The sequence below is a fragment of the Patagioenas fasciata genome, chromosome 2 (genome assembly GCF_037038585.1).
Source record: "Patagioenas fasciata isolate bPatFas1 chromosome 2, bPatFas1.hap1, whole genome shotgun sequence".
Lineage (NCBI taxonomy): Eukaryota > Metazoa > Chordata > Aves > Columbiformes > Columbidae > Patagioenas > Patagioenas fasciata.
Genome location: NC_092521.1, coordinates 44,946,122 through 44,963,260, shown reverse-complemented (window position 1 = coordinate 44,963,260; position 17,139 = coordinate 44,946,122). Strand labels below are relative to the sequence as shown.

Below are 17,139 nucleotides of genomic sequence, written 5' to 3'. Positions count from 1 at the left end.
GTGTGCTACTGCTGCGAGCGAGACTGAATGGAAGCAGGCACTGTGAGGGCAAACTGTGAAAGCACGTGGAAAAGTAGAAGCATTGCAGAAAAGAGAAGTGTGAACGGTACCCAGGAAGGGGGACCTGTCCCAATGACAGCTCCTCTCTCACTTTGAAATATGAAAGAGTGATGACAGAAAAACTCCTAGGATCCTGATGGCTGTGTCTCAGGCAAGCTCACAGAGCAAGACCTGAGCTGATTTCTTGAATCTATAAAAAACAAAACAAAACAAAACCAAAACAAAACAAAAACACCAAAGCCACCAAAAACTGGAAATGGTCACACAGGTTGTTGTCCACTGGTGAATTATGCAGCAGCAGGTGACTTCTGCAGTTGGTGATACAACTTGTGAACCAGTAGGGCCTGGCTTTAGAAAGGACGAAGTTGCACAACTGTGGAGGTACCTGGAGTGGAGTTCTCTGGTGCTTCAGATCATGTAGCATGCCAACTGACCTCAGGTTACTCTGTTTATACTGCTCCCATCTCACAGTTGTCTTCAGTCTGACCCTTGCTCAAAGAAAAGAGAATTTATTTGGAAGGCTTGAGTCATACTTCTCCCTTTCTCCTCCTTGTTTAGTAGAGTGTGTGCAATACTTGGGAGGGAACAGACAGAGACAAGGGAAAGAATTGACTGTAAAAAGTTAGTACATCCTAACAGTGCACTTTGGCAGCACAGAGCTTGGGAGATGCCATGCCTTCCTTTGACTTGCTCAAGACAGAAGGGCATGAAGGGGACACTGGGCTCCTGGGGCAAACATAGCCCAGTGCTCTGGAGAGAAAATGATAAAGAGCGCACAGCTGCCTGTCGGGAGAGCCATTCCCCTGTGAGAAAGCAGTAGAACGCTCTGGAAAAACAGGTCATGTCAGCATCTGTCATGCTACAGTGGTGTAGATGAGGGAAGATTTGACCCTTGCTTTAGAATGAGTACACATGTATGTGCTTTGGGCCAGGGAGCATTTTCTGGACTGCTGGTTAATAAGGCACATGCTATGGAGTCCTTACCAGAAGAGCAGGAAGGTGTTTGTGCCAACTCAGCAGTAAAGTTCAAGTTCTTATCTCCTTAGATGCCTAAAAATAGTACTGTTACTCCAGCAGGGTTACCCAGTATTGAGTCTAGCTTTGGTCAGGATTCTTTGTACAGCCAGAGTCTTAATTTTAATTCTCCATGAGAGAATGCCACACGGTTGACTTTTCCACCTGATTTTGGAGGGGAAAGGAAAATCTTTTGCAGAAGCTGGGACAAACTTGTATTATTCACATAATGTTTCCTTTAAAGCAGGGAGAGGAAGTGCTTAATTACTTGGAAACTCATTTGGCAGGTTCTTCCCAGAGCTATGCTGTTTAATGCATCAGCCTGACACACTTTAGGGCTCACTTAACGTTTTTGATTACACCTGAGATGCTTCACAGAAATTGTTTTGACAGGGCTGAATTTTCTGTTACTAAGCTACCTGCCTTTTTTTCTAATGAAGAGTTTAAACCCTAGTCAAAACAATTTTTCAAATTCTCCAAGCCTACGGTTATTCTTAACAGGGTTTGCTCTGCATACACTGCCTGTCAGGGGGAGCCCGGTGTGTTCGAATGATATATTTAACATTATTTTGGAACCTGATTGCAAGTGATGTCACCTTTTGACAAAGAAGGGGAGATGCAGAGCAGTGTTGTACAGATCCTAGTCTTACACAAATTAATCCCAAAATAATTGGAGTAACAGTGCATAATCAGCAAACTGTTAAATACATTAAGTCCTGCTGTTTTCTGTTGAATTTGCTCCAACTAGGGGAAGAGCACCGTGTGTTTTTTGGCAGTAGCCTGTCTGGAAAATGAAATAAATGAAACTGTACTCTCATGGAGAAGGGCATGGGGACTGGTTTCAGGACCTCACATTCTGTAATGCTCTTCTTTAAGAAACTGGAGGCTCAGTAAATGAGTACCTATACTAGTTTTGAGAACATCAAGCTTTTGTAAATTTTCTGTTCTGATATTTAAGGTCTAATCTCCTACTTAAGTTAAAGCTGAAACGAAGTTTGCAGCCTGTGGTGTAGAGCATTTATCAAATAGCCTTGGTAAATCCACTGGCCCACCTGCAGCTACCTGTAGTCACGAGGGCGCTCTCTTCTCCAGCCTTTTCTAGACCTCAGAAGCTGGTGCCATAAGAATCATGGCATTCTAGAGATGTTGGTTTTGTTATTGCTTAAATATGACAGAGATTCATTACAGTTGTCTAACAAATTTTACAAAAATGCTCATGAATCATAGTTTAAAATATTCTGTGATACTACGGGTTAAAAAAAGTACAAGGTTGCTTAGCTGGGTTATTACACAGAACAGTACTCATTTTGAAAAGATTTAATGAGTGAGCCTGCTGAATATTTAGGCATATTCAGCAACACACATACACAGCGCTGCTGTTTTCATTAGTAGCAGGTTCACTTGACACAACACACACCAGTGTTACCTTCCTGAGGCACGGATTTAGACGGCTTTGAAATCTCTTTTCACAGTTTGGTGTCTGCCATGTACGTGAGTTAAAGAGCCATATTACAAAAAAAAATCACTGATAGATATCTTTCCAGGAGATCTTGGCAAGAATCGCTGCTATCACCTATACTGTTTCCGATATCACTTGCATCCATTGCCACAACCTGTCAAAACAGGTGTATTTATAGGCCTTGAGGGACTGAAATAAGAAAGCAAACATTTGCATAAAATCTTCCATCCAAGTTCCAAAGGACTGAGGCTCAAAGGGTTATGATGTGTTTCCAGGGATTACTTAGCTGTGCTGGGTATTTCTATGTTCTCTTTAGCAATCTTCTGCTGCTGCACTAGGTCTTGGAATTAGAAAAAGCTATTCTCTCCTTTAACAAGGAAATAATCAACAAAATGCTGGTTGGCTTCTGAAAAACTGAATATTTAAATCCACATCAGAGAAAATTGGGATGAGATCTCATTGAACGTTATGAATTAAGGTAAATTAAGCAGCACTGCACGAGTGTGATTAATTAGAACTACTTTGCTTAAAAAGTATGCACCTTGTGCTAAGAAAATTTTTCATGCTCTGTCTTGGCAGTAATTAAGCTCTAGGGTGCTAGAGGCTGCCTAGTCCATGTAATGGCCTGAAATAGTTAATGGGGTTGCATTTTGGAAGAGGAAGAATCCCACTAATTGTGCAATCCTCCTGGCACTGGGGTTTGGCAGGACATCCTCACAGTGAACCTACCCTGGGTGTGCCACCCTTTGTAGAGTGTGATGCACAGTATCATGTGCCTGAGACTGCAAGATATAATCATTTTCAGCAGTGTGAGGGAACTTGAATGCATAACTTTTTGGGGCTAGCATGACAATCGTGTCTTTTTAGGAGATTTATGTTTACTGTATTGCAGCATCCCACTTCTCCAAAAATTTCCAGCAGTGATGGTGATGAGTGATAAGGAGATACACTAAAGCAAGTTGAGTTAATAGATGTGGTCCTAGGACTGTAAAAAATTTCTTTAAGGGTGAAGTGCACAAGAAAGGAATATCTTTCACTTAGTTTTAAAGAGAGAGATTAATGGAAGTTCAGGGAGGGAGTATTCAGTTGGATCAATACTTGAAGAAAGTGCCTCTTTTGGCGTAATCCCAGATGAAAATAGCGGACCATAATAACGGCATTTCAAATCATAGCTTTGTCAGCACGTAATTACATGGGAGGTAAAGTGACTCAAGCATTCAACATACAGGTTACAAAAGACCAGCAGATCATAATCCAGAGATTAAATAAATTGAAATGCAGATCTGCATTGTTTATGAAATGGCTGTGATGATACAAATAACTTAATCCTTGAACTCCTATTCTCAAGAAAGCTGCATGAACAGCTCTTTCACTGGTGTGAATAAGGAATTGTTCTCTCCTCTTCTATACATCAAGGGATCAGCTTGCAATCTTGTTGGCATTTGCTTCTGTGCAAGTAAGAAATGATCAAAAATTTTCTGCTGGTTACAAGCCCTTCACCCTTTGGAAATGTTCCGTTGATCACGAATGATTTTTTTTGTTGTTGTGTCTTTAATCAATAGTAGCAAAAATTTCAAATAGAAGAAGTTCTGGTTGTATGCAAAAGAAACGAAAGGTGCTTTCCTGGGGAAGTGTGTACTCTTCCACAAAATCTAGTGGCATGGAGACTGAGAAACTGCCCAGAGCTGGTGTTTGGTGCCAGCTGCATCCTCAACTCCAAAACTCTTGGATTTGGTTGGTAGTATCAAGACTTCATGTCCCTTCCCATCCACCGCCCTTTTAAACTTGCTCTCAGACATACTGTCTTATACCCTTGTCCAGCAGCTACTTGTTTTTTCCCATTTTTTTTTTCCAAATTCCAGGCCCTTCAGTTAAGTATGTGTAACCGTGTGAAAAATGGATGATGGTCTTTATATCATGGGAAGGAAGCAGATTTTTTCTTTTGTTTGTTCAGTTTGCCAGGTAGCTCTTCTGTTTGAACAAACCTTGAAAAATGAATTTGACCACAAAATGATTTTTTTTTTCTTATTTTTCTTTTTGATAGGCCCTCTCTTCTGCATTTGTCATTGTAAGCTGTAAGCAGCAAAAGAACTCTTTGGCTAAGTGGGTTTTCAGTAGAAGAAAGAAAATTTATTTGCACTATGTAGCTGGCTGAAAATATTTTCTTTTACATTATTATAAAGATCATGGTTTCAGGGAACATTCGCTGTATCAGCAGCCTTCCATCTAATGAGGTTGTTTGGGCTCTGTTCTCTGAGCTGGAGTAAAAGCTTTGAAACACGTTAACCGCAATTTCATTGAAGAGTGGGGAGGGTTTTTAAAAGTGAGCTTTAAGTAAACTGCATGTTTTTGAATTTCCTGGGCAGCTGCCTTTCTCTCTTTGATGTATCGTGCCTGGTGATGCCGTTAATGAAATGCATAATTATGTGTTATATAATAAAACAGAGCTAACATGAAGGTGGCTAATAGATTATAATGATGTGGAAGCCTGAGAAACTCAGGACCATGGGGGCTGTTGAAAAGTGCCTCCGGTGACAAAGAAGATATTTAAAGAAGCTGAAATAACTGTGCTAATAAATTAATTGTGGTCTGCGTGTGTGTGTGTGTAAATGCCATTTTTCAAGATTTTGTATACAGAGAGAATATTGAAAAAAAAAATAGGTGTAATTTACTCCGCTGCTGATGTATGAAGTGTCAGTGCCGAGTGCTTCCAGTGCCTATTAGCACTGCTGGCTTTGCATAGACGGGTGCCCTAGGCAAAAACATTTTTGGCACAGCCTGCTGCACCCGTAGGATCAAAAGGAAAAAAAAAAAATCTGGCAATATGCACAGAGAGTGAATTGCATCCTAAAGACCAGCCCCTAAAATGCAGGCTTGGAATGAATATCAATAAATGAAACATCATGTCTGATGGCTGAAGAGTTGTGGGCATTTGGTGGCTGCCCCCAACTTCCCTGCTTCCCTTTTCTGCTTTTGTCACCTTTATTTTATCTCTCCCTCTGTAATACTCTGCATAATTTGTTCCTTTCTTAGATTCTTTACGAACTGTTTTGAACAGATAGGGGTTTTCGAAGGAGAGGCTGCATAACCTTCCAGCCCTGGAACACATGGGCTCCTAATGGTGCTGGGCTGTGGCGGGACTTGCTTGGCTGCTGGTCTGGTCTTACAAGAGCCTGTCCACCAGGAGAATTAGAGCTCTGGTGTGAATTTACAGCCTGCTAGTTCCTTGGCACTAATTCCCTGGGTGGATGCTTCTAGTACCTACTAAGAGTGCTTTTGTGCAGTTTAACTTTAAGAGCACTTTTGCATGAGTTCGGCAGGCTCCTTTTTGAAGGTGAAGTATGTTGTTTTTTCACTTCCCAAGCGGGCGGTTAGTGCCGAGTAGCTAATACGCAGTAAATTCACACCCAAGACGACTGCACGATAACTTCCTCATGCAGCCGAGTCCCGAGGCTCTGCACTTTGTCTCTCTCAGCAGGGAGCAGATGGCCCTTCTCTAAACATGGAATACTAATAAAGCCTTACAAAGAGCACATATATGCGTGTGTGTAGGTTTGTACTTGTCCATTTGTTTATATAAAATGGCTTGAAACTATCAGAGTTCTTGGATTAACTTGTTCTTCCTTGAGTTTTATCAAGATATCCTAAGGAGAACTTAGCTGCTGCATTGCCATCATCCTTGTTATTAATGGACTTAGGTTTTGATGAATTCCTCCTTTTTCTTCAGCACTAAGAGTGCCATACTTTTCCTTTTCCTTCTATGAGCGACTGCATCTTTTGTGTGTGAATCTTTGTTACGATTCCCTTCCCCAGCATGTCTTATTTGATCTCTGGAGTTTATTCTTGTAATTTATATGCTTTTGTGGCTAATAAGTGTTCTCCCACAACTTGAGAACCTTCAGTAAGGAAGTAAGTAAGGTTTTCTCTAGCTCTTCAAATACTCAAATGTGAAATTGAGTCAATTATTTAACAAAACTTTTGCTCTAGGCTGGGCTTCATAAATAACTTGATCTATAATTAGTGTACAGCTTCACTTTATCTTGAGGTCACATAATGCGTTAAATTTTCATGCAAAGTTTTCTTGAAATTTTGTAAATTATTTTCTTTCTCTTTCATGCTCATGTTTCTAAGTCATCTGCAGGTTTGCTTTATGTTTTCGCTCTAGTATTGCCTATTTCCACAAAAATTGCCTCTCCAGTTTCCATCTGTAGTGAGAGTTCAGGACAACTCTATCAGCTCTACTTTGGCCAAAGTTTAAATTTACTTACATACAAAAGATATTCCTCAGAATGCTTTTAACGTGTCTTTCTTTAATGACCTCAGCCATACTAGCCTGCCAAAGATAAACAGCAGGCGTTAACTCTTGCAGAAGGTGAAGACCAATGCTGAACTCAGAGGCACTTGCTCAGAGCATTCAATGGGGTGTTGCAGAGAGGAGCCACCCCCCTTCTTCCCTCCCAACCTCCAGATCCCAGCGGTCAAGAGGGCTCTAGGGCTGGGGAAAATCAGCACAAGCCTCAGAGTTTCTCAATAGCAGATGTAAAATGCTGCTGAATATTTGTGAGAATAAAGGATGAGGCCCAGCTTGACTGTTCCCACTAGAGGATGGGAGGGTAGGAGGAAGGGATAAAATGAGATGAAAAACAAGGAGGGGAGCCTGGAAAGCCAGGCTCTGGTTCTTGCTATTCTGTATAAGTTAAAGCAATTGCTTTAGAGTGTTTTTTAGGGTTTGAGTTTCAAGAATTTTTGAATTCAGAGTTTTACAGCATTTTTATAGCTTTTTAGAATGTTATACTATTAATTTTTAATGCTTGTTTTATTCCAGAAGACTTCCCCATAGCAAGATTCTTTAAAAATAACCTTAAAAGGAATCCACAATAAAGGAATCTCCATCTGTGTGAACGAGTTGTGGCAGATATGATGAAGCAATCCTTAAAATCCCACAGTTGCTGTTTTCCTTTCAACTGACATGTTCCTGGTGTTTTTAAAGAAAACAGTTGAATTCTAGGTTTAAAAAGACATTCAAAGAATGCGGTGTGCGGTGTTATTAGAAATCCTTGGACAAGCAGAAAGGACAGTTGTATGACCCTGTCGTACATGGCTGACCAAGCCATACCAGTCCCTTGTTGGAATATACTGTAAATCATCCTGGATGTTATCTTTCCAAACCCAGAGCAGAGACAGAAGGAGGGTGAAAGTATAAAGCCTGGATAAATTTGCTACAGTTTGTCAGGCAGAAATGTGTTTATTGGCATTCTTTGAACGTAGATTCATGGAGTAGTTAACAATCTCTAGCTAATGAGGTCTATTAAGTGGCAATGTGCTGCAACTTATTTTGTCTGAATTGGAGAGAAGTTTCTGGGCAAAAGCCTCTTAGTGTTAGGAGGAAAGTTTGCATATTTAATCCCAGGATAATTGCTAACGAATATCCCTTTTTAGTAGGATGGAATGGTAGGGGAAATAATGGGAAGTGAAATGAGATAGTAGTTTTTAATAAAAGTTGTATTAAAGTAGCATAAAGATAATATTTCTATGCAGTCATTTTCACCATGAAAAATATTTGACTTTATTGTGAGTTGGGCTTAAGCAGTATTAAGTGCATTCACATTAGTCTCTACTTTTTGTACAAGGGTTCACTCCGAATCCTTTGGTTAAAGTTCCTGCTGCTTGATCTCCTGAGCTGGACTTCTGTTGAAAGTATCTTGTTCCCTTTTCTGGCATCTTTCAAGGCAATGTTTGTACAAGGAGCTTGTTCTGTCAGGAAGCAGCAGTATGGGAAAACAATTCTATATCTCCTGAACTCAGCAAGAAAGAAAAAATATTTGGATTTGTTTGCATTTTTTAGTTTTTGTCATAAGGCCAACCTATTTTAAGCAATCTGGCTACTCCATCTCTACTTACCCTCCTCTGATGCTTCAAAATTATCACAGGCCACCTGAAATATGGGAATCAGATGTGAGGTTTAATGTAAGTGCAGTGTTTCAAGCTGATAGGAACGGGAGGGGGAGCTGTCACTGCACCAGCCAAAACTCTCTGGCGGAAATGTTGATTGATTACCTGTCCCTGGGAAATGAGGGGGAGCGCCACTTTTAGCAGACTGAATTGCTTCCTGCTCCCTTGTGAATGACCATTGTCATTGTCTTCAGTTATATGAAAAAATGGAAAGTCCTTTGTTCTCTTTTTTCCTTAGGTAGAGATCACAAATGATGTCCAGTCCTTGCTACTGATAATGCTGGCTGTCATGGTGGCCAAGATGGTTGGTGACTTGTTCAACTCATCCCTGTACAGTTCCCTCCTGAAGCTGAAATGCATTCCCTACTTGAACGTGGAGCCTTTTGTTCGTCACAGGAGAAAATGGTGAGGTCTCTTATGCTGCTGATCTGTAAGTTTTCAGTATCATGTTCTGCATGGAGACTGTGTGGGTTCTCTGAGACCTGGAGCTTGGAGGGGAGAAGGAGTAGAAGGAGCCCCTGATCCTGAACAACATCCCCACAGTGCAATGTGCTATACAAACAGAACAGAAGAGACTGCTTTTCTCTTCAAGTTTATGGTGGGATCTGAATTACCACCATCACCAGTGTCCTGAGAGCAGCAGGTGCTCTATAATGCCTAGTTAGATGCTTTTTGTTAGTGGTCCAGTTGGTCCAATGGAGAATCTAGTAGAGGCTTGCACAGAAAGTCGTGACTCTGTTTCTTGTGAGAAGATGTCAGAGAGCAGAGGAACAACAGAGTAAGTGAAGTCCCTTATGGTGGAGTTTGCCTTGCCTGACTTCTGGCTGACTAGTCTCGGCTACGTGTTTAGTACCATAATGTACCAATATGTACTTTTTCAAGCAGGGATTTCTGTCATCCAAGGATAGTAATTTAAGGCAGGGAGGATGAATTATCTTCTGGAATTGACTTTATTGACTATAGGCTAAATGACTAGATTGGAAAAATCTTGGTTTTGGTGGCCTTAAGTTGTGCCAGGGGAGGTTCAGGTTGGGTATAAGGAAAAAATTCTTCACGGAAAGGGTGTCAGGCATTGGAACAGGCTGCCCAGAGAACTGGTGGAATCACCATCCCTGGAGGGGTTTAAAAGGTGTTTAGACGAGGTTTTTAGGGACATGGCTTAGTGCTGGAGTTAGGTTAGGCTGTGGTTGGACTCGATGATCCTGAGGGTCTCTTCCAACTGAAATGATTATATAATTATGATATGATTATATATTCCAAACTGTCCTGTGTATCTTCCAGTGTGTGAGCCAGTGTCAAAAACTTCAGTCTCCCTGTGGGCATTTATAATCAACAATAAGAACCATTTTATGTCTGGGTATATATTTATCTAGAGGTAGTGAAAACTCTATACTATTATCTTCTATGAAACAATTTGCACAAATGGTGATTCTTTAAGATATTATTTTGGAATTAATTATACAATGTGGTGAAGAAATAGAAGGAAAATTGAATTTATTTCTTTACCATAGAACGACTTTTGTTTTCCTTAAGGCGTGTTTGGGTAGTATATATTCATGACCAAAGCTATTTGCAGGACACTTTAGCCATCGTTTCTCCCAGTATTGAGGTTTACTAGACAATCTCTTAGTTTCAAATAACTCTTCAGAAGAATAAAATGGAGGTTACTCATTCTGTCCACACTTTATAACTTTCTTCCAAATGTAGCCATATCTGAAAGTTTTTAGCAGGCACATTTAATGCTGGGTATAATCTAACCATACTTGAAATGGGAGAGAAAAAAAAGCCAACAGTGTGGTAGGAGGAAATAAAAACAATCTGTGACATTATGGATGACTTCTATATGTACCATGGCAGATAAAACAGAGGGGAAGAAGTCATAAAGTTTCCTATGGTATTCCAGTTAGATGACAAGTCCATGAAAAGAATTATAGCTGCTTTCCTGGTTCAGAGTGAGGTCCTACTCACTTGAAGGACAAATATATTTAAAATTTCATTTCCCTCCCACTCCTTTCCCTTTCTCTAAAGGAACATTAAAGAAAGTTTCTCATCACAGAATATACTGATACTCTAAAGCAAAACATGTAGTATCAACTTGGTAAAGATTTTATAGCTAGACCCTTCACAGTCTGCCAAGTTTTAGTTTAAATCCTCTTAGACATCATCTGAATAGGCTGATACACATCTGAACTGACAGATGTAGTGGCCAAGCTGCTCTCCATCATATTTGAAAAAGTCTTGGCAGTCAGGTGAGGTTTTCAATGACTGGAAAAAGAGAAACATCACACCCATTTTTAAAAAGGCTAAAAAGAAGTATTCTGGGAACTCCCAGCTAGTGAGCACCACCTTTGTGCCCAGTAAGATCATGGAACAGATCCTGCTGGAAGCTATATTGAGGCATTTGTAAGTCAGGGAGGTGACTCAAGACAGCTGATATGGCTTCACAAATGACAAATCATGCCTGACTAATCTAGTGACCTTCTATGATAGAGTGACTGCATCAGTGGACAAGGGAAGAGTTATGAATGATATCTACTTGGATGTCTGTAAGGCCTCTGATACAGTCCCACACAACATCCTTGTTGCTAAGTTGGAGAGATGTGGGCTTCATGGATGGGGGATTCAATGGATAAGGAGTTAGCTCGGTTGTCACATCCAAAGAGTTGCAGTCAACAGCTCAATGTCCAAATGGAGATCCAAGTGGAATCTCTCAGTGGTCCATACCAGTGGTCCACTGGTATTGTTAAGTATCATTATTAATTACATAGACAGTGGGATTGAGTGCACCCTCAGCAAATTTGCAGATGACACCAAACTAAGTGGTGCGGTTGATACACTTGAGGGAAAGGATACCATCCAGAAGGACCTGGACAGGCTTGGGTAGTGGGCCAGTCTGAGCCTTATGAAGTTCAGCAAGGTCCTACACCTAGGTCAGGACATCAGTACAGACAGGGAAATTAATGTGTTGAGAGCAGCCTTGTGGAGAAGGACTTGGGAATATTGGTAGATAAAAATCAGATATGAGCTGGCAACGTGTGACTGCAGCCCAGAAAGCCAATCATATTCTGGGCTGCAAAAAAAGAAGTGTGGCTAGCAGGTTGAGGGTGATGATTCTCCCTCTCTACTCTGCTCTGGATTACTGTGTTCAGCTCTGAGGTCCCCAGCACAAGAAAGACATGGACCCATTAGAGTGGATTCAAATGAGTGCAACAAAAATTGTCGGAGGGTTGGAACACCTCTCTTGTGAAGAAAGGCTGAGAGAGTTGAGTTTGTTCAGCCGGGAGAAGAGAAGGCTCTGGGTAGACCTTATTGTGGCCTTTCAATACTTAAAGGGGGCTTATAGTAAAGACAGAGAGAGGCTTTTCACCACAGCCTGTAGTGACAGGGCAAGGGGCAACTGTTTTAAACCAAAAGAGGATAGATTTAGATTAGATATTAGATGTCAGTAAGAGGTTCATTATGATGACACTGGTGAGGTACTGGAACAGGCTGTGTTCAAGGCCAGGTTGGATGGGGCTTTGAGCAACCTGTTCTAGTGGAAGGTGTCCCTGCCCATGGCAGGGGAGTTGGAACTAGATGATCTTCAAACGTCCCTTCCAACCCAAACCATTCTATGATTCTATGGCACTGGCCCATTTCTTAGTCTCTCCAGCACCCTTCTTGGATGCTCTGTCAACCTTGTTATCCTCTCAAAGAAATGAAGCTTCACCATTCAGCCACCTTAGGCCTCAAGGATTTGGACTTGAAGTCTAGATATGTCTTATAGCTCAAGTATGCCAAATCCTGAATATAGACTCAAGGGAACTCTGGATTTATATTTTGTTTCTTAAAGTCATGTCATCATTGAAACAAATTATGAAGCCTAACATAGAGTGTTTGTAAGAAAAAAAATAGTCTCTGTACATGTTTCCTTATCTCTGTTTCCTCATCACTTCTGAACATCCTTGAAACGTGAGTCAAAATTCTACAGAAAGGTGCCTGGCCATGACTTTCCTTTCCATGTGCTTTCCCTGAGTACCAAGATTTCTCATTTGTGTTGTCTCTGACTGGTCCTGCAGCTAACAAGATGCTGTGGGAGCCTGAATATCTGCTTCTCTAGTCTTTCTTTTATCTCAGAGTGACCACCCAGAGTATGTGAGGCTCTGCTGTTTTCAAGTTCCACTTATTTGCAGAACTTTGGGAGTAGTTTAACTCTTTGAATGCCTATACCCAGATGTAATTTTCACAGGTTATCTTCTTTCTCTGATTGTGGTTGGTCGAAAGCTTGCAAACAAGTTATTGTTTGGGAAAGTGTTGGTGACACAGTTATGGGTGTGGCAGATCCTACATCCTCTTTGTTCAGTATCATTCTGCAAGATTACAAAATGTATAAACTGTGCATTGCTGGATTCCCCAAATCATAACAGGGACAGAGGTTGGCTGTGTAGGAACTGGTAGCTGCATATGTTTATAAGCAGGTGATAAATTGTATTCACTGTATGCAGAGTGAAAGACTTGGATAACTAACAGCTTATCTAAAAGGTGTGGAAATGTCATCTAAATTGTGATCCTTCTTCAAATGAAACTGAAAAACCTTCAGAAAGCAATGCCTAGTTGGTAGTAGGGAGGAAAAATGAGAAACTCAAGAGAACACATGACTTTAGGTCCTCAGCACTCAGGCTGTTAGGGAGAAAGCACAGATCTTCTCTTTCCCAGTTCTTCATCGGTGCTAAGGATGAAAAGATCTTCTGTGTTTGATCATCTGTTGATTCCTCTTCCAGGGCCATGTAACACCCCCAGGTAGAAGATATGTTAGACACTGAACTGAGAAGAGAAAATAGTCTTTACATAAACAAGGTGGGGGGAGGTGTTAACACCCAGATCTGAAAAAAGAATTTAACTCCTAACTGCTGTGGAAACCAGGGGGTGCATTAAGAAGCTGAACTATGTATGTGCTCACTATGAAGACATCTCTGTAAATATTGTTACATGTCAAACTGGTGGAAGAGAGAACTAGATCTTCAGTGGTATTTGACTACCTATTATAATTCACATTTAGATACTGACATCTCTGGATGCTTTTCTTCCTATGAAGCAGAGAGGCTTGAGATTTGTTTTCTTAATTGTTATTTTTTGGGGACGTCATTGAACACTCTGCCAGTTGCACTCCACGCCCTGAGCGATGAGGCTCCAGGCACAGGTGTATCCAGTACTGAGCTGCTATGGTGCACTGTGATTTCCAGCTATGTCGCGCAACACTGTAAACACCCCCCTTATAAAAATCTGGTTCACTGGAACACTCAAAGCTGCTGGCTTCCAGGGAATGTTCTTTAATGAGGGTAAGGAGTACTTGAACACATCTACGACTTGGCAACCCTTCCTGCTTTTTATAAGCTACTATACACTTCAGAGAGAAAATATCTTAGAGGCTACTTTTTAATGGGACAAGTTTACTTAAGAACTGAGTGGAGCTGGTGCCAGTAGTTCTGTTTTGTTCTAGCTTAATATTAGCCTTGTCAAAGTTCTTATAGTGTCTCCTGGGTGTTTCTGTATTGCATACCGTATAAAGCTGGTTAGGGGAGCCAAGAATTTTGGCTGGAATATATATTATAATGGTCTCATTATATTTTTTCAAGTGTATCAGAGGTGGCCCTGTATTAAAGATCCATGGAGCAAAGCTGATTTTTTTTCTTTCTCTCTCCTAGTGTTGCCTTAGCCCACACCACAGACATTGGATCTAGAATTTGTGCCAAACCAAGTTTGAGGGTATTTGGGATCCAAGGTCCTGGTTTGGCATGTTACAAAATTTGGGGTCATTAGTAAACTTTTAGATGAGGCTTTGGATTTTAAAACTCACCAGACTTTGAGGGGAGAGGGAGGTGTTTTTGGTTTGGGTGTAGGCTAGAAACTACCTTAGGATTCCTTACCCATCTTGCTGACACAAGTGTTCATTCAAAGACCACTTACTAAGATGCATTTTGTGCATCCCATCTTGCCTCTTTGAGAAGCTGTTGTGTTTTATGGCTGCTTGGTGCTTTCATCCTGAGAGGCATCATTAGGGGGTGGACTTGGCAATGTTTTCACATCAGAGGGCATCGAGCCCATCTTTTGTAGAGTGTTTGCGGTGGAAGCTGGATCCTGTTCTGGCTGAACAAAGGGAAAAGGGAGCTGCTATAACAAAGCCACACTTTGTCTGGGGAGAACCCTGGCTGCTACAGAAAAGATGGAGGGAAGGTGTTGGGATGTGGGTGAGATTTATTAAAATTACATTTGGGCTTTAAGTTGCCTCTGTGTCAGGCTTCAGCAAACATGGCAAAGATCCATCTTTAGTGCCTTTTTTTGTCTCATCTCTTGTGCTGGGTTTTGAATTTAGTGTGATCCCATTACCTGAGAAGCAACTGTACAGAGCCAGAAACATCAGTATTGGCCCCCTGACAAAAATACTATGCAGAGATGGTTGTTGCTTTACGTGCATGGAAGAACAGCAGCATGGCCTTGCCTTGTTTTTAATGTGGGGTTGATGGTGCCCACACAGGGTGGGGGATAGGACTTAGAGCTTCCTCCTGCCCCTGTGTCAGCTCCCACAGACCTCTGTGGGAAAGTCCAGCCTGTCTTTCTGCACTATCCTTTTAACCTGGGAACAAGCTTCATCATTCTCAGGCCTTCAGCCTGTGCTTGACTCCAGATTATCCAGAGCAGCTCCTGAAAAAACAAAAAGGGGAAGACCTGGTGCACATGAATCTATGTAACGAAGGTTGTTTCAATCTGAACATGAATGGAAAATGAACTTCCAGCTAGGCAGAGTTACTGCGTATATTAACCCCAATACTTATGTTATTGATGCACTTTTTGCATGACAGGTGGTGATGAGCAAGGTGAATTAGATTTGTAGTTTTCAGGAGATTGGATTATGTCCCTTTACAGGATCTTGGAAAACAACAAGACTCAATGACACTGAGCCATCTACAAAAATGACCTAATGGGCCTTTTCGGCCTTTGGAGACCAGAGACAGTGTTTTCTCAGAATTTTTTACTATTAAATTTCATCCAAAGTTTCAAATTTAGAATGAAATTATTTCTGTGTCCAAATTTGAATAATACCTCTTAGGAAAAAAAGCAAAATGCAACCAGTATAATAATATAAATATGATTATTCAGATGAAACAAGAAGAGAATGGCTATATGCAGGGACACAGGAGACTAAGGGGGAATGACTGTTCTGTTTTCAGGTCTGGCCCATTTCCTTATGTTGCTGTGACCAAATAAATTTATTTTTCAATCTTCTCAATTACAGAAGGGAAATTAGTGCCTATGTATCTTGTGAGGCTTTCAGTGTCTCTTGTCTTTTCAAGTATTGCCAGGTTCTAAAATGGAAGGCCTTATAAAAAGGCAAAATTGCTTTTGAACTCTAGAAGAAGATTTTCAACCTGCTCTAATTTTGACTATTTAATGAAGTAACTACCTAAAGGTATTACATGAATCAAAATTACTTTATGTATTTAGATTAGTGAAAACATATAGAGATGCCCAAGATTCTGGTTGCATTACTGTTTATTTTTAGAGCGGAATCTGAGTCAATAAAACAAATTACTCTTCACGTGCTACAATAAATACCAGCAGATATAACCCTTCTTACAACCTAAAATAAACCTTTCCTACCCTTAGCTGTTCCCTTTCCTAAAACATCCAGGATGAAAGCTGTTGCTGGTGCTGTGCCCTCAAGGTTAGGAGCTGCAGGCTTGTGTAGAGTAGTTGACAAGGAGCAAGTGTGGGGCTGGCTGAGAGGAAAGTTTGTGGAGACCCGGCCAGCATCACCGACCTTTGACATGAAAAGGGCTGGAGGTTTAGTAACAGCTCACTGCTGACCTACTGCACTTGGAAGTGTATTGGTATTTACTGCAGTCCTCAGAACTAAGTGTATACAATAGAAGCATGAATACAGAAAAACAATGATAAGGATTGTGAAGATGAGCCAACAAACTATCTGATTTAATCCTTGGAGAAGCCTGTAAATAATGTTTACACAGGGCCTGTGTACTTGCACAATTACCTTCCCATGAGCCCAAAATGGTTTACCCTGGAATGTTTTCAGGCTCTAAGAAATTATAGTTTCTGATATGCCTAAAAGCTGCAGGCTCGGCTTCTCTATTACCCCACTTTCTTCATGAACAATGAAAGCTGGATTCCCCCATCCCTGAATATGCAAAATGTAAATGGCAAGTTCTACCAAGGTTATATACTGATTGTGATCACAGTGTGCTAAGAAGAAAATGTTTCGAACTTACCAGTGAATGTTGTACTGTAAATTAAAAGCTAGATGCAACTACATCATCTGCTTTTACTATAGTTCATTAGAGGTGAGAAAAATTGATTTCCTGTAGCAGGATTTTAAGAGAAACAAACTTATAAAAAATTAAAAAGACTGGTTTGGTGCAGTTTGTCAAAACTTCAGGGAGAAAGTTTGGAGGCACAAACAGGTGGATCAAATATAGTGAGTTTTGAAGTAGCTATCACGTTCCTCTGGTTTCTGTCACAAGGCAATTCCTTTACCTGTCCACAGGAAGGTCCCCGTTAGAGTGTGAATGGGACTGTCATGAGGTTGGCAAACCTGCTGTAAGTATTGGCAATAGATGGGAACAATAGATGTGACAATAGATGGGAACTTCACATGAGTT

The 17,139-nt window shown here is 40.9% G+C and overlaps 1 protein-coding gene across 1 annotated transcript in view; it reads left to right on the top strand.

The window, feature by feature from the left end:
- Positions 1-17,139, top strand: part of LOC136098672 (chloride channel protein C-like) — an 86,052-nt gene that overhangs the window by 33,685 nt on the left and 35,228 nt on the right. The window contains exon 12 of the mRNA XM_065832255.2: positions 8,724-8,890. Within this exon, the coding sequence (XP_065688327.2) occupies positions 8,724-8,890 (167 nt within the window). The remainder of the gene's footprint in view (positions 1-8,723; positions 8,891-17,139) is intronic.